General features: G+C 38.0%; 1 protein-coding gene across 5 annotated transcripts in view; it reads right to left on the bottom strand.

Annotated features, from left to right (window-relative positions):
• Positions 1-668: 668 nt before the first annotated feature.
• NSD2 (nuclear receptor binding SET domain protein 2) overlaps positions 669-22,609 on the bottom strand; it is a 113,122-nt gene continuing 91,181 nt past the window's right edge. For all 5 annotated transcript variants that reach the window (XM_090035407.1, XM_090035406.1, XM_090035410.1 and 2 more), the window contains 13 exons: positions 20,885-21,016; positions 19,460-19,583; positions 18,343-18,543; positions 16,888-17,067; positions 15,717-15,873; positions 14,758-14,963; positions 13,959-14,062; positions 12,996-13,265; positions 12,614-12,730; positions 10,634-10,775; positions 9,820-9,926; positions 6,343-6,547; positions 669-4,479 (listed from right to left, as the gene is read on the bottom strand). In XM_090035407.1, the coding sequence (XP_089891533.1) occupies positions 4,211-4,479; positions 6,343-6,547; positions 9,820-9,926; positions 10,634-10,775; positions 12,614-12,730; positions 12,996-13,265; positions 13,959-14,062; positions 14,758-14,963; positions 15,717-15,873; positions 16,888-17,067; positions 18,343-18,543; positions 19,460-19,583; positions 20,885-21,016 (2,214 nt within the window). In that variant the 3' untranslated portion in view covers positions 669-4,210. The remainder of the gene's footprint in view (positions 4,480-6,342; positions 6,548-9,819; positions 9,927-10,633; positions 10,776-12,613; positions 12,731-12,995; positions 13,266-13,958; positions 14,063-14,757; positions 14,964-15,716; positions 15,874-16,887; positions 17,068-18,342; positions 18,544-19,459; positions 19,584-20,884; positions 21,017-22,609) is intronic.

Raw genomic sequence — 22,609 nt, 5'->3', positions numbered from 1 at the left:
TAGCCCTTGTGCTTGATGTTGTTCCCCCCTTATCCCCTGCAGGAATTATTGAAGACAAATTCTTCTGTTCAGTCCCTGTGGCCCTGGGTTGGAGCATGCTCTGTAGACATTTTTCAGAGACATTTCAGAGAATCCAGCCGTGAAACACCCTCCAAGTCAAATGTCAAGCTCCTTCTCTGGACCTTGGGGACACCGGACCTCCTCAACAGTACTAAGAATATATATTTTAACATGGGTAATCTTGTTCTTGGAACTAAGTATTTTTGCTGAAACTTTAACAACACCCTCTGGCCTGACATGGAAAATTACAGCCCAAACAGTTAAAAACGTGGCAAGTGACAAGCAACTGAAAACAGGATCTTACAGTGGGGAATGTTAGGTTGCATTGCCACCACTTGCTAAAGAAAAAACATAAAAGCAGAGTCTAAAAGCATAAACATATCACTTACAAATGAAACTTATAACGTCAAAATTCTGGCCAACCACTTAGTAAACCCTGTACATCTCAAATTTGTATGATAAAATCCTAGTATTTTTAAGTCTCATCAATATAGCAACAAAGTGATGCATTTGCACAATACATACTGTTTCACTTTTAAATAATTACTGTAAGAATAAAACCCACTATGTATTTCATTTTCCAAACAAAAACTGGCAATTTCAAAATAAGATAACTAGGAACGAACTTTAATAAGACACCAAAATTTTCAAAGGGTCAGACAAGGAATAATATGACTCAGCAACGCAGAGCATTCCCATTAATACTTCTCCAAATAACTCCAGTATTTAAAGTATTTCGAAAACTCCCCTAAAAACTGGCTATGGCTGCAAACTACAAAACAAAGCTGCAATCTAATTTAATTATTCTTTCCAAAGTGTAGGAAAAAACTTCTGATATATTTTTTTTTTTAACCTGAAACTATCACTTCCATGCTCACTCATCTGATCAGGAAGCAACAGCATATTTGGGATTTACCTAGTTTATACCAACTTTGTACAAGAGAAGTAACCAAAAAGAGAAAAATTGCCATAATTTGATGGATATGACAATAAGTAAACATTTTGATCTAATTTATGATGACCTATTTAGGTTGCAATTATTATTTAGAAGATTTTACAACCAAATGGCCAATCTTTACATATGATGGCTACTAAAAGCTACTGTGTCATTTTTACACTTTGGTTTTTAGCAGGAATATTTCCACTGTATTTGACCTGTGGAAAAGAAAAGTGTGGACATGGCTCTTTTTCAATTAAAGCAGATTCTTCTCATTCTAAGACAAAGTGTAGAAGTCTCAGTGAAAAAAGAAATCCAAATTCTCCTGAACCAGGTACTAAATTATATCAAATTACACTTCAAGCAACCCTGCTAAGCTAACAGGATATTAAAGGCTTTGAACTGAGACAAAATTTGGTCTTTATTTTTAAGCTATCAATTTTTTAAAAAGAGATGACCAATAAAAGCTGGATTTTCAACTAATTTTGCTAACTGTAAGCGCACATCTATAATTTGTTCTTCTCAAAGATGTACGTCACTGTTGGCCCAAACATTTTAGAATTCTTGGTTAGGTGGGAAGGAAGCAGAAAAATATAGTCACATATAACCAGCAGAAAACCACTCGCCAAAGGTATATGTGTGAATTTAATGTGCATGAGAAAAGTACGGGAATGATAGCCCTGGAGACTGAAGTCTTTATTTTCCCACAGACAAATACAGCATGGGTGACTGTAGTGCATGCAGCCATGCTGAAATGCTGTAGATCCTGACCTAGAAGTGAAGTGGGAGGTTTCATATTTCATGATCATGCAGTTGCTGATCTCAGCAATGGTGCCAATTACCACCAGTTGTATGGTGATTGCTTTGACATGGATATCTGCCCATTAGAAACCAGTCTGTAACTATTCCAAGGCACTGGAACTCTTACAGCAAGATGAAGAGGTACAAAGCTATGAACAAGGTAAAAATGTAATACAGACATTTTTAAAATACTAAAATGTCAAGGTAAGATTTCATAATAACTTATTTAAAAAGTATTTTTATAAAGTCGTCCTCACAGGGAATGTTATCCAAACAAATATCGAGCTATATGTCTTGATAATACCAAATTCCTTCATTTTGCTCTAAAGTGATTTTTGCTTTTGCTTCCCCCCTCCCTTTCCCTTCAAAAGAATATCTAAGTTCCCTTCCCCAACGTTGAAAAAATATACAAAACATCTTTTTGGTTTTGATTTCAGGCACCTGGCTATGCTTTAGCCTTGGCAATGCAAGTAAGAACTTTAGGACAAAAGAACAGTCCCCTCAAACATCCTTCAGAAACCTTCACAATTTTTCCGCATGTGCAAGGCTTTGTATATTTATCTAGTAAAAGTAGAAATGTCATAGTGCTAACAAATGTAACACTCTCCTATAGTGAACTGGCTACTTTCAGCCAAGGATTATTTGAAAAAGGGAAGAACAAACCTTCCAACAGTATTTATAAAATTTTGATCCACAAAACAAAGCAGTTGCTCTATTACAAAAGAAATTTAAAAAAAATCAGTTCTTAGCACAGCATAATGGTACATTTTAGAACTTCTGCCATAAAATCTAATAAAAAAGTAAACATTCTCATGTACTGGGAACAGATGTAGATTTCAATCATTCAAATAACTAGAACTGCAATTAAACCCTGAAAAATACTTTGAAAAAATATACACTTTATAATATAGCTATGCTTCATTTAAAAAAAAAAAAAAAAAAAAAGCTACACAGAGTTTCTGCACTATTAAAGGCACACTAAGCTAGAACATATACAAATTATTAAATGGTCATGAAGGCGCACATTGTGTTTCCATGGGGTACGTAATGACTACACAAGTCAAAACTTGTTTATAACACTGCCTCACTGCACACCAATTACACATATAAGGTAGGAAATGGTAAGCAAAATTATTTAAGATATTTTCCTTCACCATTTTTTCCTAGTTCTACAGTGATTTCCATTAAACCTAAGTATTGTATATGCACCACACTGCAAGTCTGGAACCTAACAGGGGTCAAGAAAATAAAAGTGTTACTGAAACAATTTCTGAGCTCTTCAGTGAGAAAGGAATGACAAAGTCTGTTCTTGAAGTCAAGCAGTCAGTTTTATAAATGCTATTTAGAAAGGGACAAGGTAGGTCACATTTATTATTTTAATAATTGTGTTTCTTTAAAATTCCAGTTTATTTTGACAATAATTTCTACTGACTTATTCTGCAGTTCACTATCAAGTCACTATTTCTCACACTATCACAAAGCTGCAAGATTTGGATTGAGTGCAAAGAAATGCTTGCCTGTGAACTTTTTTATTGGTTTTAAGAAAAAATAATGAACTATCCTCTTAATATTACGTGTTGTAAGATTCTTTTTATTTATTAAGAACATAAAAATCCTAAATATTGGGCTGAGATTGTAAAACAATATCCCTTTAAGTCCAGACTTGTCAACTCTGTAAGATCAAGTGTATTTCTATTTACCTGAAATGAAATACAGGAAAAAACAGTATAGAAAAAAAATCTTTTATAAGGTTCTCCCTCTCTATGACAGGTGAGCTTTTTTTCACCATGCACTGTACTTCTCGATGAAGGATATTAAAAATATATTTAAGAACAACTAGACAATCATTTTATAAGAGCAAGAACAAATTAAAAAGTGTGTTAATTATAATCAGATAAGCACCTGGGTTGTAAATGGCACTCAAATACTTGCTCAACAATTCACTCAAGGCAAGCAGATATAAGTTGGGACTGCAGACCAAAAAAACTTGACACCTAATAATTTCTTTCAAGGATAAACTATTTTAAACATCGCTGGATGGCAAATACTACCTCAAAACCTACATTTATAATGTGCCTACCTGCTTTGATTTAACCTACCTCCAACTTGAAAAATATTGGAGGGAACCTTATACATTCGTAACAATTCAAGTGTAACTGTAATGCTGAGTAATAAGTTTGGTTTGTCCTGAAAAATTCTGAACTATGTATGCCACAGTTCGTTATCAGTGCAGATGCAGCAGAAGACTGCTGTGGTTGGCTCAGTGGATTAAAAAAAACAAAATAAAAAATGCTTCCCAATCCCCTCCCAAAATGTAACCTTTACAGAATATATGTAAAACCATGTCCCTCCCTGGCCCTATTCACAACTTATCTACAAGATAGTGTTGGCAGTAGATACTGCAGTCCATTACTATTTGCATTCAGCTCTCATCCATCTGGTCCTTTGCCTTCTCTTGCGCTTCAACTTGGTCATTTTTCTGGGGTGTCTCCGAGTCTTCTGAGTTGCAACAGAAGCTACCCCAAGAACATGTTCAGAGCAGCATAACTGTCCCTTTAATGTAGAATTTAGTACTGTCCCATCTTGGTGCTCCTTGCAGAAAGAATTTGGGCAGAAATGGCAAAAAGACATGGAAGGTTTGCCACACACATCACAGTGGTGCCACGGACACTCCCACTTTCCTGCAATCGAACAAAGAACAGAGGAAGAATAATGTTTTTCTGTTCAGTTATGAGAAGAAAGCTTCATGTTGCAAAAAGGCCAGAAAACGCTGTGTGTTGAATGTCTGCTTTAAAAAGCACAGAAATAATTATAAAAAGTGTAAGTGGGGATAGCAATTTTTCTGGCTAAAGACTCGCTGAAAGCTAAATGTGATGCCATACCTCTAGATAAGCTGAGCAGACTACTTTACATGGACTGCTTGACCCTTTACCACTTAAATACAACACAGATCCAGTCAATATAAATAATTCAGTTCCCTGAAATATTTTCTAATGAGTTCCAATCCAGCACATTAAAAGCTTTCCACTTTTCAGTAGAAACTTCTGTTTCCATGTAAAGTAAATTAAAATGCATTCAATCTCTTTCATTCTGGCTAATACATGGTATTCCAGAAACCTCTCCCCATTCCAGATGTTACTGCACAGTACCAAATGTACTTGTATTGGTCACATTTTTATGTTAGCCTGTCTTCTTTCTCTAACAGCTTCTGACCTCTGAATGGCAACAAACTACAGAAAATGAACTATAAGCAGAGCTTCTTCTGTAGTACCAAGTGAAGAGTGAATGCTCTCTTAACCTTATCTGTGTGGATTCTCATTGTAGGATCCATACAGCCTTGAACCCATCTAAATAAAAGGTCCTTGTAAAAGGTCCTTGTAACTGCATATATACCCCATGGGCCACCTGAGGATATCTTAAGATGTTGTAACTTCAGCTGTTCATTTATAAATCACTGTAGGTAACCACAAAAAAAATGCAATAGTGCCCACTGCTCCCTTCCAAGAAAACTTTGAACTGGCACTGGAAATTTATCTTAGAGGTTACAACATTTAGTATTTAGTCTTGTCATCTTTTCACACCCCTTGGTTATTTTCATTTAAGATGCCACTGAGCCTTGCCCAGGGGGCATCATGGGGCTTTCAGCCACAGATAGTCCCAGTCCGCTGATATCATTCCACGCCCTTTCTGTGAACCGAAATGACGGAGAAAGGTGAACATCTTTGGTAATGTCCAATACAAAGTGCTTTTACCAACAACACAAGGAAAGCCCAGCACAGAAATCATCTTACAGGAATGCGTATCTCAGCATTTTCTTCCAGCACCAATCAGCTGGAGGAATCAACATCCAATTCATGGTTTCAGCCGATGAACTCAGGGACTAAAAGCCAGATGGGTTTTAAGGTTCTGAGAACAGCTACAAGTATATGGATTTAACAAGTTATTGTTGCTGACAGGTCCTAATAACAAGGAGTATGGCAAGCCATCTTCCAAGAACCTGCTCAGCTTGATTATACTCCTCCAATTAACAGCAGTATACATTTGGAGAAGGGGGCACTTCATTACTGAGAGGAGCATGAATTTCAACAATGAGTCTAGGCAGCAGACTACTGTACTTAAGAGTCTCTTTCCTTTTTGAGCCAAGTTAAAAAAAAGCAGGGGAATTAAAAAAGGAATCATGAATCTCATGACTTTTCCATGAATGGAATTGTGTTTAATATATTGCCCATGCCATAGTGAAGGGGCTCTAGGTGCCAGGGGCCTTCTACTTGACATGAATACCCCTACCTTAATTTAGTGACGTGGACTTAGGTGCCTGGCTTGTCTAGAAAGGGACAAGAATACTAGGCGTCTCCCTATTCAAAAGAAACTCTTGCCGTATTTATAAACTACTCCCTGAAGAATGAGAACTTTCCTCAATTTTAAGGAAGAATTCTTTTAAAGACACAAGCAAATATTTCTTGTAATCTATTGGTTTACACATCTGCAGCACAGGTTTCATCACAAACAGCCTCCTCCCCCACCACTTCATACGTGCTACTCACCAAAAGGACGTTTCACCAAACCAAGACAGGAGAGATGATAAGTTTTAGTACAAGATTTCCTGTCACACAAAACAAGTTGTCCTCCATCACCGCAACGGAAACACTCGTCTTCAGACTGTTTCTTTCCTTCACTTTTTGTTTTACGTCTCCGCGTTCTCTTTTTGGTCTTTTTGCCTTTTTCTTCTGAAGCATTAGTGGAAGAATTCTGTGGGAAATTATAGTTTTTAAAAAACCAAAAAATAGAAGAATTAAGGTATTTCACTGAGAGAGAAAAGAAGCCTATAACAACCAACAGGAATTTCCTGGTAGAAGAAGTTAAGCTAATAGTGCTTCAAGTTTCCAGGAGAACTCTGTTGGTGTCAACTCCCATAGAGGCAGTCTCACAAGCAAAGCTTAAGTTTGATTCAACACAGGGACCAAGGCAGCTTCTAGTCCCTAGAGGATATCCTTGTAGTTCAGAGCTAACACCACTTTGCTAGGACAGCATGAAGAAGCTTGCTCATGACCACCTATACTGTGCATATCCTGTAGATAAAGGCCATCAGTCTTGGGCTGTCAGCTTTTTCTACTTGCAGGAAAATATTAGACAGAAAATAGAAATATTTCAGAAAGCAAATGTTTTTCAGTGCAAGCAAAAAATGCTGTAAGCAGAGGCCTGCTGGCTGCTCCCACACAACCCCTGATGCACAAGAGCAGGAGGAATGCTCAGTAACACAGGTAACACCAAGATGGAATAATACCTTTTAACACAAAATATCACTTATAATTAGCCTGGTCAATCTCAATGTCTAAAACAGTGAAGGAAGTATAAGTAAATGATCTAATAATGACACGACCTAATTAATTAACCATAGCCCTAGTCACACTACAAGTTAGAAAGATTTCAGATTTTCAAGTAAAAGGAGATTATTGGAATATTACAGCCTGGTTTGAAAAATACAGATTGTAGAACCACGAGTTCCATGTATCAAGACTACGAGTTCTGGCTGGGTGAAAACATCCATTTGAAAAGCATTCACTCTAGCATCAAGTGATGGAGAAACCCTTGGTTTGGTGTACTAGTGTTCAATGATTTAGTATCCTGTTAGGCATTTACATTTTTCTTCAAGGACAGTTAACTTCAACTTATATTTGCTGGATCTTATTATTATTACTTCTGGGTCTAAATTAAAGAACCTTCTTGTATCAAGAATTGTCTTTCCATGAGGGTACATATTTCTGTTAGGTCTCTGTTGCTGCATCACGTGGAGATTTTACATGCAGACAGTTAACTGTCATTGACAACATTATTTCAGGATGTGGATGTAGTCTTGTATATGCAATATTATTATAACTTATTACTCAAATAAGCATACTTTATCTAGCAATCCATACAGCTCTATAGAGATGAGTTACAATTTTTTTCCTGGATCAGTGCATAAACAGATGACAAGCTGAGGTAAGATTATTCCTCTTCTAAAAAGATATAAGTTGGTGTATTCTGCAATTGTACATCATCCCTCTGAAGGACCAGTCACTGAGCAGTGTCAAGGACCATGTTACTGAAAAGGTGGACAGTCTTTTCATGGTTAAGAAACTGATTTTGTTTTCCTATTCCAGTCCCTTCAATTCCACAGTAGATTTTCATTCCAATGTCTACATGTGACCAGTGCCAGGAACATAACGTTTAAGCAAATCTAAGGTAATTCCCACAGGTCATTTCTAGATATAAGTACTGAATGGAGGAGGGAACCTAATGATAGAAGATGGGGAAAAGGCAGAAGTATTCAATGCCTTTATTATCTCAGTCTTCACAGGCAAGGTCAGCTCCCAGACTACTGCACCAGGCAGCACAGTTTGGGGAGGAGGTGAGCAGCCAACAGTGGTAAAAGAACAGGTTAGGGACTATTTAGAGAAACTGGATGTGCACAAGTACATGGGGCTGGACAGGATGCACATGCGGGTGCTGAGGGAGTTGGCCGATGTGATTGCAGAGCCTCTGGCCATTAACTTTGAAAACTCATGGTGATTGGGAGAGGTCCTGGATGATCGGAAAAAGACAAACATAGTGGCCATCTTTAAGAGAGGGAAGGAGGAAGATCCCAGAAACTACAGACCAGTCAGTCTCACCTCAATCCCTGAAAAAATCATAGAGTTCTCAAGGAATCCATTTCTAAGCACCTGGAGAAGATGATTAGGGACAGTCAGCATGGATTCACCAAGGGCAAGTCATGCCTGACCAACCTGACTGCCTTCTATGATGAGATGACTGGCTCTGTGGATGCAAGGAAACCAGCGGATGTGATAAATATTTAGATTTAGCAAGGCTTTTGATACAGTCTCCCACAGCATTCTCGTAGGCAAGCTAAGGAAGTACGGACTGGATGAATGGACTGTAAGGTGGGTAGAAAACTGGCTGGAGCATTGGGCTCAGAGGGTAGTAATGGCTCGAAGTCTAGTTGCCAGCCAATATCAAATGGAGTGCCCCAGGGATCGGTCTTTGGGACGGTTTTGTTCAATGTCTTCATCAGTGGTCTGGAAGATGGGACAGATTGCACCCTCAGCAAGTTTGCAGGTGACACGAAGCTGGGAGGAGTAGTAGAAATGCTGGAGGGTAGGGCTAGGGTTCAGAGACGTAGAGAAATTGGAGGACTGGGCCCAGAGAAATCTCATGAGGTTCAAACAAGGACAAGTGCAAAGTCCTGCACTTAGGACAGAACAGCCCCATGCACCGGTACAGGCTGGGGGCTGGCTGGCTGGGCAGCGGCTCTGCAGAAAAGGACCTCGGGGTTACAGTGGACAATAAATTGTATATGAGCCAACAGTGCACCCTTGTTGCCAAGAAGGCTAACAGCTAATGGCCTGCAGACTGAGGGAAGTGATTATTCCCCTCTAATTCAGCACCGGTGAGGCCACATTTGGATGGAACTGGACCAGTGGTTTTCAACCTTGTGGTCCACAGACCCCTGTGAATCCACAGACTATATCTAAGGGGTCCGCGAAAGATGACTATGATCGAAGTATGTGAATATCCACTTACAATTCAAAGTGGTCCGCACCTCCATTCAAAACTTCCAAAGGGGTCCAACGCCTTCATTTGAAATTTTGATCTCACAGTCATGCCTCCTGTCTTTCATGTGTGGCATGGCAGGAAGTGCAATTGTGGGGAACATGCAAATACCATTGTGCTTTTAACTGCATGTCTGCCAAGGGCCTCAATGTCCCGTCTCCCCTCCCAGAATAATAATTGCAGCAATACATGATGCATCTTTCACCCTTAACAGTAACATTTCTGTAACGTCAGAGAAGTTTGATAGTTTTCAGAGTATGTTGCTTTATTTGCTGAAGTTTTTCTACAGGTATTATAATTTTTCACTAATACTCTAACCCCCCCACAAAAAACAACAAAACAAAATCTGTAACTTTTTTTTTTTTAAATAGCTACAGGATTTTTAGTTTTGAAGGGTACTTTTTAAATTCAGGCTATATTTTAGATACCTTTGGTCTGTCCCCAAGAAATCCACTGCAGTTTGGGGCACCACATTTACAGACAGTTTTTTCATTGCCCAGACAGTCGAGATTGTAGTTGAAAGTCAGCTCTGTCCCTGAGTAAGAGATAAGACTGTTTACCATACGCTTTACTAAACAAAGTACAAGGTAAGGACTATCCACAATCAGCACTAATCCACAAATAAGTATCCTATTCTGCTTTGCCCATTTTAGCACTTGCTCTGCAATTAGTATTTCTAATTTTGTCTCTCCATCCTTTACAAGCACTGATCATTATTAGGTACATATCCAGCAGAGGCTTTTCATTTTTTTCTTATGTCAAATATGTTTTTACATAATTAACTTAAAATCATTTATATGCACAGGGCTGAGAAACAAACATTTCTTTTAATATACCGTTTCCCCTGTTCCCCTTTACCCGCTCCCTGCAATTACCCGACATGTCCGTTCATTACACCTAGTCTTAAATATAGTTTAAATTCCTTGGAAAACCATATTTTGCTGTACTGAAAAGCTCAATATAGGTGGTAACTGGATCCTTTAGGAGCTTCCATCAGATGAACAAAAAGCAGCCATTTTAAGGTTTGTCTAAGGCTCAACAGTAAGAAAACATTTACTAGAGAAAAAGAAAAACTTGGCATTCTCCACTCCATGAAGACAGAATGCACTGAGTTCCATGGGGAACTCTGTGCCCAAAGTAATCAATTAAATCACACCAGAACTGGCTTGCATTGATTTTTATCTGATGCAGACAGGCAACAGGTTTAACGTTTCATATTAAAACCCCCAGACATTCATATACCTGCAGGAATATCACACACAGCAAACAGGCCTACACGTGTATCTCCATTTACTGTCCATTTTAGAGTCTCACAATTTGGTTGGCAGCTGTGATTCATAAAACGAGAATAGTTTCCTTTGGGACCAGCGTCGATAATACGATCCTGAAAATTAAAATAGTAAGAGAATGATTTTTTTTTTCTCATGAAAATACGTAATTTCCAGAATTGCATACAAACATGTAAAGACAGACAGTCTTGTCAGTCAGCAATATATAAGTACCTCTATTTTACTTGTTGTATTGAAAACTGTAGCGCCTCATATGAACTGGAATGGACGCTCCCAAAGCAATACCATGATCTAGCTCACGCTTCCACAGTATTTATCACAGCCACATGGCAGGATAAGCTTTCTTGTGAGCAAGTGGTTCAGAAAACAAAAGAAAAACAGCCTAAAAATAATAAAACCTAAATGAATCAGTTTTCCTGTATCTGAAACCTTATTATTTATTTTGTTAAGTAACACACTGAATGGCATTGATCAATTTGCTATTGACTTGCAGACATTACAAATTCCTTGCTAGTTTTTTTTAGCTTATCCTTGTATAAACCCAAGTAAGTTTTTAGTAAGTAGTCTTTAAGAAAGTCCAACCCTACATGCAACTGCCTTTTAACCTCTTTCCACTTCCAAAGCTAGAAAACACAATAAAAAAATAAAATCTTGAAAATAGCTGACAGTTTTGATTGATTCTTTGACCAGCTGTTTAGCAGCCCTCTCCATATCTCCATGAAAAACAACACCACTGTGTCTCTTAAGAAAAAGACAGTAACTCTGGGGACAAATAACACATTTACAGTTCATGTTTAGGGGGTTGGACCTTGGACAAATAACTGATGCTGCATTCTGCTGAACTGGAAAGCAAAACTATTTAGAGTTTGTGGCATGCAGTGGTTATGCTAAAAGCAACATATTACAAGCAGAACGTGTTTTAATTACCTTACTAAAGTTTCCTCCTGAATTTAGGGTGAGTTGACATTGCACATGTGCAATTACTATGACTATGTGCCTGGAAATTAAGTAACTCTGTTGGCAGATGGCCATACAGGCTTAATGGTCATTTACATGCACAAACAAGGCACACAAAGGAGAAGACTTATTTAAAAAAACCCTGACCCTTACTGACCGATCACAGGTTGTCAGTTACCAGTTACAAGTTCCAGAGCCCCAGTACTGCTATTTAACATACTGTATTGGTGTTTTCTCATCCTTTACTGAATTACTTGGTTGATCATGGCAGGATCTCCATCAGGCAATGACCTACTCCTTTTACAATGCTAACAGGAGAAATAGTGACAGTAGCTGCAAAGACACAGAACACTATCCTCATATGCATTGGGAAGACAGTGAGGGCTGAGCAATTATACAGCCGGTAACACTAGGAAAAAGCTCCTACAAAAAGGAGCATGGTGTGCTTGGGGTCATTTTTTGCAGATCCAAACTTTGCTGTGAACAAACATAGAAATGAAGATGGCTTACTGACATGCTCTCAAGGTTACAATTTCCCACCAAGCCATTTCATTTTTTAATAAAAGTGGTCTGTTAACACTGGTGTTATTGTTTTGTGTGCACTTCAACTGTCTCCTATCTGCTATATCAAATAAATGTATATTTTCCCCACGATTTTAATCAGGTATATGCTTATCTTTGTTGTACTTGATGACAGACAGCCAAGTGCAGCCAACTGCAATCTGCATGATTCTACCATAGGTGTTTCTGACATGCTTATCACCTTGTAGATAAGTGTTGAAATGCAGAAGTCACAGAAAGAGTGAAACACACTGTGAACAGATGATAAACCAAAGCCGATCAGACAGTTTAGTCTTTGGACCCATCAGTTACTGCACTGTTTTTCCACAGGAAAGCAAGTCAAATGTTTATCAGAATGTATCATTAAATAATAAACACATTATTACATGACAAGAGAAATATTAAAATATTGTACCTTATCTATAGTGAGCATATAGAAGTGAGTGATGTCATTTTCATGTGCGTATTTGATTCTTGCCATACACTCCTCTTCATCAATTAGTTCACCAACATACTCATTCACAAACTCTCCCTGAAGGACAGAAGAGCATTGCTAGTAAAGGAATAAACCCAACCTAACAGTGCCACAAGTTAACAACTCTTTCTTTGCAGGGATGAGGGTAGGAGGGGGCAGGGAGGGGGGAAATTAAGAGCTCCACTTTGTTAGAGAGATGGTCACAATTGAGCAAATACTATTCCAAAATTACACTGCACTTACACAAAAGGCAGATCTGAATCTTTATCCCGAAAAGGAATGAATGCCATAATGTGGAACGAGACAGGGCTATAATCCATACCTTTTTTATGTCTCTCTTGGCAACCAAACCCCAGCCTTTGCCATCTGTTTTGATTATCTTTGTTTCAGGGTACTGACGTTTGGTAAAGCACTGATTCTGGCAGCGTTCTCCAGCTGGACAAACTTGTGGGTGACATTCATACATCAGCATCCGGTTTAGGCATTCAGAATCAAAGCCACAAGGGTTTTCATCTGTGGGTTTGCAGTTGCATTTGGGAATCTCAGAAATATCAGCAGTATAAATCTGAACCTTACCACAAGGTTTATTCACCTGAATCATACATAAAAATAGACCAAGTATTATTGTAAAACAGCCTGGTTTTTCAAGTGAATCCATCATAGGTTATTATCTTCCTGCTGTCACCTCAATCTCAACATGATGAAGTACTAAAAAAAAAAATAAAAAAAAAAATCTTTCTTCGCTTCCTTTCCCTAATTTTAAAAAATGACATTATACACTCTGATTCTTGTAACCTCAGTGACAGACCCTTTTTGTTTCATGACTCTCATTAAATCCTGCAGCTTCCTCAAGATTTTTAAAAGTAATTTCCATTTAGTACCGTGAAAATTCTTCTGGGTGTTCTCTGCTATTCTTTCGCCATTAGCACAACTGTCTTCTTTTTTATCTTTCCCTAGCTCATCCTGATCCCTGGAATCTATGCAAAATGCTTTAAAATCATTATGTGCTGGCTGAACTATTTAACCTGCTCGGGAACCACTTCCGTTTCACAGCATGTCAATTAAAGGTCTGGACTTAATTCATATCATTACTCAAACACATTCTTCTCCTATGAAGCCTTCCAGCAAAGCCCTCTGCCAAAGACAAGCTAAAATTTCTTTTCCCTCCATGGCAGAAGAAGGTTAGATCTGCATCCAGTTTATGATAAACTGGCCAACTGAGACTGAATTCCTTGAAGCAGAGAACACTGCTGAAGCGAGTGGGTTACAAGACACCTGTCCTTACCTTTATGTGTTTGTACGGTGGTGGTTTACGTTCATTCTCCTGGGTTTCTTTGGCTTCTCGCTGAAGTTTTATTTCTCGAAATCTAGCTTCAGCCTCTTGCAAAGCTGGAAAAAACAGAACACCTGTATTGTTAGGACCTAGAGAAAGATTATTCCCTGCAACCTAGTAACACTCCCCCTCTTGTTCCTTCACTTTCCTTCTACTTGGGTTACACATCTCTATAATAGAGATGTCAATGGACTAACTAAATTCCTTTACAGCTCTTTTAACACAACTAGTATTTATGCTCATTGATTGTTTTCCAGACAGGCAAAAATACCACCATATTGGTTAGACCAGGAGTACTCAACCCCCAGCCTGGAGAGCTGTGTGATGCAATCCATGGGGCTCCCCAAAGCTCCAGAAATTTGGCAGTGGGGAGTGGCAGCAATTAATGCCATATGTGCAAGCCCCATGGGCCAGATGACATGGCACTGTAAGCTGGATCTAGCTGGCCCAAGGCAGTGCACCTCCCAGCCCCACGGACTCAATCTGCCCTGCTGACTGACCCTGAACTACTCATTTAGCCAATAAGGCCAAAAGGTTGGACATCACTGGCTTACCCTATATGATGCTAGAAGTAACAAAACCCATATATTCAATTCAAACTAATGGTAGTGACTCATATACTGAAACACAAAACTGGTTTTTCCTCTTTTACACTGCAAGACAAGATTACATAAAGTAGTTCTGGGCTCAAGTACAGTATCTTTAGAAATCAAAGCGTGCACAGACACGTATTATTTTTGCTTTGTTTTACCATTTTTGAAGACTTTTCCAATTCCTTTAATTCCTTGGTATCTACTCCCCCTGTCTCCCTCCATATATGGAAATACACGAGCTTGATGAGTCCAGTAATAATCCTTGGAACCAAAGAAAAACACAGGAAACTCTCCAATTTCATGCTTCATTTTCTGGATATTTGGGGGGACATTTTTTGGATGGCAAACTTCTGCAGGCCACCATCTATCACAGGAGCACAAATAAATACAGCAGTTTAGTTAAATCCTTTCTTCACAAGACAGTTTAGCAACAGTAATCAACAACAACGACTGAACACTGTAGATTGAGCGCTGCTTAGAATCAGATTTAAGAAAGCAAGTCACCAGACAACACAAAACAGCAAACCAGCTTTAAACCTACCATTGTTTAAATTCATTAAACAAGAAAAAGAATTTGGATAAGCAAAGTGAGGCCTCACATTTGCTTGGTGGCACATCTCTCTCTGTCTCCCTATGCAGCAGTTACTTTTGGACACCACGTGCAACCAATTCCAAAATTATAAAGAAGTTCCAGGCAATGGGCAGAAACTGACTGACTTAATGGATATTTGAAAACCAGAAGAGGGAATCAGGCTACACAGCCTCTCCCGTGTCTGGCTAGCAAAACCAGATTCTGTCTGTGGACAACCATACATGACTATGACTGTCTACACTACACAAGAATGGTGTCACCTTCCAGTGTGACACCACTCAGATCAGTTCTATCCACGTCCCAGTGGAGTTTAAAAGGCTGACGCCTGAATGGCTAATCCCTCAGGCAAAAAAAGAAACAAATGTAATCAATTACAAAAGTTATACACACTTAACTATTTGAACATATCTCTGAAACTGAGGGTGTTACATAAGGGTGCAACCTCCAAACATTTCTACGCACAAATTAATTTTCTTCCAGTTATATTCAGCCCATATATAAGAACTACAAGTGCATTCATCAGACCTGTAATTTCCTAGTTTGACCCAAATGATATCCTGGAAACGGAGTTTCTTCCCTGCCCTGCAGTCATTGCAGTACCAGCTACCATCTGGCATTTCAATGTTTAAACAGTCTGGGTGAAATGCTGCAGGACATGACTCGCAGCACAACAAGCTACCGCCTGCACAAAGAAGACAAAGTCAGAAGGGGAGGGGAGGAATTTAGCATTTCAGTGCAATTTAAATCTGTATAATATGCAACTATAAATACAGTCTTTAAACTAGTTAAAACATACTGATTGGTAACAAAGACCTATCACTCATTTGTCTGTAAAAACCAAAGACAAATCTAAGTAATTTCATTGACTGGAAGACTCAGATTACTATATTATACAAATTAGCAAGTGAACCAACAATCAAAACAGCTAGGATAATGCATCAAATTGTAATTGGTTCGTTTTAGTTTAACAACTGTAGTTTAATTTATGCTAATGCTTCACAGGATGTGAAATTTTAATAAAAACGAGCCTCCACAGAATTTTTTCATTAAATCTTTGTTGAGCAGAGGAATGAGATCACTGTTTTGTGTGCATGAATTATCAAGTAGGAAGTTAAGCAAGCTGTGGCTTAATAAGCTTCTACAATGTGTGTTTAATTTGTCAGCAGGTCAGGTAGTTTGTCTCTCTATGTTCTAATCAGCTCTGCGCACAGGGCTGTGCTCAATAAGTAATAAAATTTAGTGCCGAATGTAAAAGCAAAAACCCATTAATTAGGAGCATATCAGCAATAACTAATACTGGCTTAATTTGCTGTTTTCCAACTAAGCCAAAAGCATCTCTTAAAATACTTATATTTTTACATATATATTAACAAAAGTAAATACAAAAGGCTTCAGTATGTTGAACACAGGGGAAGGAACATAATTAGGTCTCATTATGCCTCCCTGGCTAGCAATTAAATCAGATGTAAGATAGGCAGAAGTATAAGGAAAAACATTCTTTAAAAAAAATGTCTGCTTATCACCAGATACTTTAATATCTTCAACAAAATCTGATTAAACCTGAAGTGACTGTGCATGTCTTTGGCATTTTTATTTAGAGATCTTACTGAAATCCAGGTGAAACAGAAAAAAAATGACACATTTAGATGTTGATGAGGCTTACAGCAAAGTAATAAAGAGCTTTCCATCAAGTTACCTTTTGAGCACACAAAGCACCAGCTCACATTGACATGCGCATGATGACTTTTTCCTTTCATGGCTGTGAAATGATTGGTACACACAATGCTGTTGGAAGCGATCACAGCACAGCCTGCAGCAATGCAAATGTCTCCAGCGTGGTAAGCCACAGGGCAGCGAACACACCGTATCATTTTGCCTAGCAGAAGCAGAATACTTTAGTATTTATCTTTCAGACTGCTCTGCAGATTTAATCCAAGCAATGCATTTTAATAGTCTATAACACTGCTGACATATAGACAGTGTATCAGCTATTATATCTTCAAAACAGGTGCATTTGGATTCAGCCAAAATACTTAACTAGCAGGGTTTTTTTGCTAAATGATATTTAATTGTACTGATCTTCATATACTTATAACAGTACAGGAAAGCTTTCTGCAACTGTGCTTATCAATCAATATGCGTTCAATTGTTAGAAAACTAGGTATACATACAAATAAGTACAAATAGAGCTTCAATGGACTAAAGTTTTATAGGCATACATGGATAAACTTGTCTATCATCCTCTTTATTTGTCATACCTACATTTTATATTTCGTTTCATTAGAAAGATACTATGTCTAATTACTGGTAACAGTTCTGTACTGTACTGTTGCTAGTATAATTAGAAAAGAAGCTAAAAAATCCCCTGTAATGCTGAGAGATAATTACACATTTACTCCAAATGGTTTTCCAGGTAACATACTATTGTGTGCATGTCTGCATTACTGAAACTGGCAATCTACACATGCTAAAGGACTGGATTTTGCTACTCTTAAATAATTACTTATTTTGTATGAATGGTTCGATTGCAAGGAATGGGACTAAGTAAGTGTGGAAAGAACAGGTTATGAAATGGTAATAAAAGCAGCACATTGTGTCTTGCTATTTTCAGCCCATTTAATTCTTCTTCAATCACTTTTCTAATTTGAGCAAAGCATTCCTCCTCGAGTGGTTCTGAATTAGGAAGGAACCAAAAAAGAGTACAGAAAACCAAGCATATAAAAACTTCTCATGTTCACATTTTTCAAAGAATCCTGTTTTTTTCCACCTTCAAAGCATGTTGCATAACGTTGTGGGGGTTTTTTTGTTTGCTTTTTTAGTAACTGGCAGGTGCTCAGAAAGATGGGAATGTAATTATATTATCTATATAAGAATAAACATTAAAAAGCCACATGGATTTTCATTCAGTGTTTAAAAGTTTATCATAAAATACTAAAGAACCCCCACATAATGAACAAAGTTGGGCTTCAGTAAAAAAGCCCCTTTCATTACAACTAGAACCCTCCTACTAAAGAATTATAATGGGCAGAGCAAGGCAAATAGCTGAATTAGCAGAGGTGCATTTTATTCCTTATATTCTGCAATACTAAGCTGTAACTTAACAAATGCAGCTTAAAACTTTTTCCTTAGATCTCTAACAGTTTAGCAATACCTTTTGACACTCTTGGATTTGAGGGGTTAGTAACATGACAGCTCAAGCAACTGTGGAGAGGACATCGAAAACCTCTGTTCTCAAACACAGTAAGATGAAATTTTTTTACACATGCTTCATGGTAGAATTTTCCACAGTGGGATACAATACATCGTTTCACATCTGCCTTTCTCTCCTTACAAACAAAACAGGTGTGCACACCTAATGATAAAAACAATAAAAATAATTCATGACATTTTCATCCTAGCTTCTGTGCTTAAGTCATATTTTGACTTACATTTTTTGGTATCAAAGATCTTCTAACCAATCTGGCCTAAAATGTACCAGATACAATTCCAATGTAATATAATGTTTAATAATCAAATCTTCATATGATCACTGACTTGGTAAAAGCCTCTCTCTAATAGTAAGTCAGTAGCATAGGCTGTGATCCTGCAGATCTTCAGATAGATGCACAAACTCCGTGAGAAAGTTTGCTAAGTTTCTTGCTGGCCCACCTGACTAAGAGACCATAACTTCCACTATCTTCGAACACAGCATTTCCGTAACAAAGTTCAGCACGTTCACCGTCTGAGAATGTCAACAGGTGCTCAATATCTTTCATGTCACACTGAAGTATCACCACTACTATATAGTAGGTCTACAAGATCAGAAGCAATGGAGACTAATAGCTACAGGCTACAAGCAAATTTCTTAAGGAAAGAAATAGACTGAAAGAAAGACACTGGAGGCAGAAACTAGAGAGAGGAAGAAGAGGAAAAAAAAGTGAAAGAATTCTTTTGCCTCCAGCCTTCACTTAATTTGAGGATTTTCTTGAATCTGTGAGAGTTTTTGAATCTTCCATGATTAAACATGACAAATACCCTGGTCATATTACAACTACTATGTACAGAGTAAACCAGCTCCTAGTGCAAGAGGTCTTTGATGAGAAAAACGTGGCACCTGGATTTCCCAAAACTTATGCATTAAGGTAGAAAAACAGGAGTTCTCATGCTGCATGACACCAGAAGAATAGCAGGTATTCAGAAATACCTACTCTGAGCTAACAGGATTGGCAAGGACAAAAAAAATCTCAATAATACAGTGTTTTTTTTTAAATCAAAGAAACAATACTTGCCTGATGTACATTCACTACAGATGAACTTTCCTGCTGGTCTCCCAGACAGCCCAAGGCAGCTGACATGAAATGCTCCAAAACATATTCCTTCACAAAGCAGGAGATCACCTGTTTTTTCACATAGCTTTTCCAACATAAAAGTATTGAGTGTTAAAGAAAAAAAAATGCATGTGGGAGAAATTACTTTCTCCATTCCTTCTCTCATAAACCTCTCCCCTCACATACCATTTTATTACTCTTAAAATCAAACAGCTTTACATGCGAAGGAAAGTAAAATCATTCTACAAGTATCAAAAGATTACTTTATTTCCAAGCAAACCAGGGACAGGCCCATATGATACAAGAAACAGTAGGTAAAAGGTTATAAATGAGGTAGACCAATATTAACAAAAATATTTTACACAAATTCTCTTATCTTAAATTACCATAACAGGATGAAATAAAAAGCATTCTTTTCTCCCCCTTAGGGAAAGGACATTTTGGCCACTGGCAGATGTGAAAAAAAATCCAGCACTTTACTGGAAAAGGAAGTGTATCAGCTTGACCTGGCTCCTCCATGTCTGTATAGATCAGACTTGAATTGGGCTTTTTGGTATTTTTATCTAATAGCTGATTCAATCAGCTATTGAATCAAAATGCCAAAAAGCCCTGCTGAAGCATGTGATCTATACAGACGTTGGGTGAGCTGGGTCAAACTAATATGATGTCTCTTCTGGGCATGCACTGCACTGAAAGTAAAGCTTTGGGGGAGGGGGTGGTTCCCATATCTGTAAGTGGCCCTCATGCCTAAGCTGTCAGAATTAGCATGTGCTAGCTACCAATAGTCAGATTCCAATTGAGCACCATTTGTTCAGTGATTAACCAGCATGTTCAAATAGTGCACCTGAGATTAGATTTATTTTCAAGGAGCTGGGGAGAATTTTCTTGTTTGATCCATTACAGACAAACTTATAGCATTACTTCATTTCCTAAGCCACAACTAACTTTTAAACAAAGAAACCATATGAACACTATTACTACTGCAAGCATTGCTATTTATTTGCATTATGATAATAGCCAGAGGCTGCAAATCAGGAGCAGCGCCACCTCACTCTGCTAGCCACTGTCATTTTACAAATAGTGGAGACAATCTTTGCTTCACCGATTTAACTATAAAGCATTACCTCTCAGCATTTGTTTGGGGGAGGGACAGCAGTCATTTTACAGATCTGCTACCTAAAAAGCAGCATGGCTAAGTGGATCCACTTCAGGTCTGAGAAATTATGCAAATTTAAACTGCTGTCTTCAATCACTACACGGTTCCTTCCTTGAGAGATGTAAAATAACTCAGGCTTGGACTAAACCTACCTAAACAACTTTATCGTCTACAAGCATCTCAGGAACGAATCTGGGAGCAATGAACAACAGCTCCAACTAGTCTCTCACCTGACATACATATTCTTTTTTTGCTGCAGCTCCTCGCTCAGATTTTTTAGATGATATAGATACTTCTGTCTGAGTCTCATCTGCACTTTCATAGGGAGACTCCGACCGCTCATCTCCTTGACCATCTGAGACCTAAAGATTAAATGTATACATTAGATAACATGGCAGATACAGATATATAGGGACAAACACTGTAAAGGAAGCATAGAGATGCAGTACTAAACTAAGATTTTCTGATGTTTACTTGCCTTTCCACCTCTAATAAGTTTTAGTTAAAACTACAGGTATGTGCTTGTGGAAACCCTGTAAAAAGAACTATACAATCATTGTTTTTACAAATTAAACAAATCATATAAATAAAACCTCACAATATTTCCGTGTGACATTTTATTTTAGACCCAGCGCTCTACTGCAATTAGCTGATGGCCAGTACGTTGTGTATCCCATGACCAAAAATGGATGGGCCGTGTATGAAACAGAGACATACTTCCATGACTGTACTTCGCTGAAGAATGATGTCAGCATATTACTGGGACTGCAAAAACAGAGCAAACTTCAGATCTAGCCAGTAACAGGGTATAGCATCCCTGATTGCCTTGATTCAGTCTTAGGAAGACGTAAGTGAAATGCTGGGTGACTCGCCAGGGACAACACTGGGAGGTAATTTTTTTTCCCAAGGTAGCCTCTGCACATTCCCTGCTGTGGAACTCTAACAAGCAATGAAATCCACAAGGAGGATGAGGCACTAAGTTCTAATTAAACAAAGATTGCAAAAGTCTCCTGTTACAAGAGAACATAAAAAAAATCTAGATCCAAACCAAACTAACAGTGCAGCCTAAATGTGCATAAAAGTCCTTGGAGAGCTCTACAACAAAAGTATTCTGGAGCCTGGATTTCAATCCCACTTTAGCTCGACACTTAATTTGAAGCTGGAGACCACAGATACCTGTCCCCCTAACCAGCAGCATGCGTCTCAACACCCAGTTTAAGTCTCTTAGGGGAAATCCATAAAATTAATGGATTTAAAATTTATGGAAAACCATATTATTCTGTCTACACTGATGGAAACATCTTAAGTGCATCTGCCAGCAAGTTCCATCAGTTTGAAAAGTATTATTTTTACAGGGGACTACTAAAATCATGAAATAGTTTATTCCTATAGTCTGGAAACTCATCCCATCTAAATCATGGCAAGCTAAAATCGTGAATTCAGAGGTGCACATTATTCAGCCTATGAATCCTGAGCTTCTGTGGCATTTAAAACTACATTTAATTTCATAGAGTAGGGGTTGCTAAAGGTAGAAAGAAACCTGGTAGACATAAAAAAGAGCTTATTTAAAATGACAGACGTACACAAAAAAAATCTGAGCCAAATACAGCAATGGATAGAGAAGCCAGTGGATGAAGGTAGGGGAGAAAGGTGTTTGAATATGTTCACGTAACTTTGGAGTAGCTAAATGAAGTGCAACGTGATTAACAGATATCAGGAGGCTATTGTTTGAATAGGGAATTTCAAGAAACTGAAGTCCAAAAACACCAGTTATGGAAATTTTAAATGAATGGACAAAAAAAGGGGAAGATTGTAATTTTCACGTATTCATTGAGTTTAAGACCAAAAGAAGCCATTAAGTGATCTAGTTTTACCACTTATATCTCAGAGGCTATACAATTCTACCCAGTTTTACCCCTGTATTCCACTCAATTTGTATTTAAAATATATATTCT

The sequence above is a fragment of the Crocodylus siamensis genome, chromosome 2, assembly GCF_052110815.1.
Source record: "Crocodylus siamensis isolate JL-2025a chromosome 2, ASM5211081v1, whole genome shotgun sequence".
Taxonomy (NCBI): Eukaryota; Metazoa; Chordata; order Crocodylia; family Crocodylidae; genus Crocodylus; species Crocodylus siamensis.
Note: the sequence above shows the minus strand (reverse complement) of the source record. Positions and strands in the feature narration are given on the sequence as shown.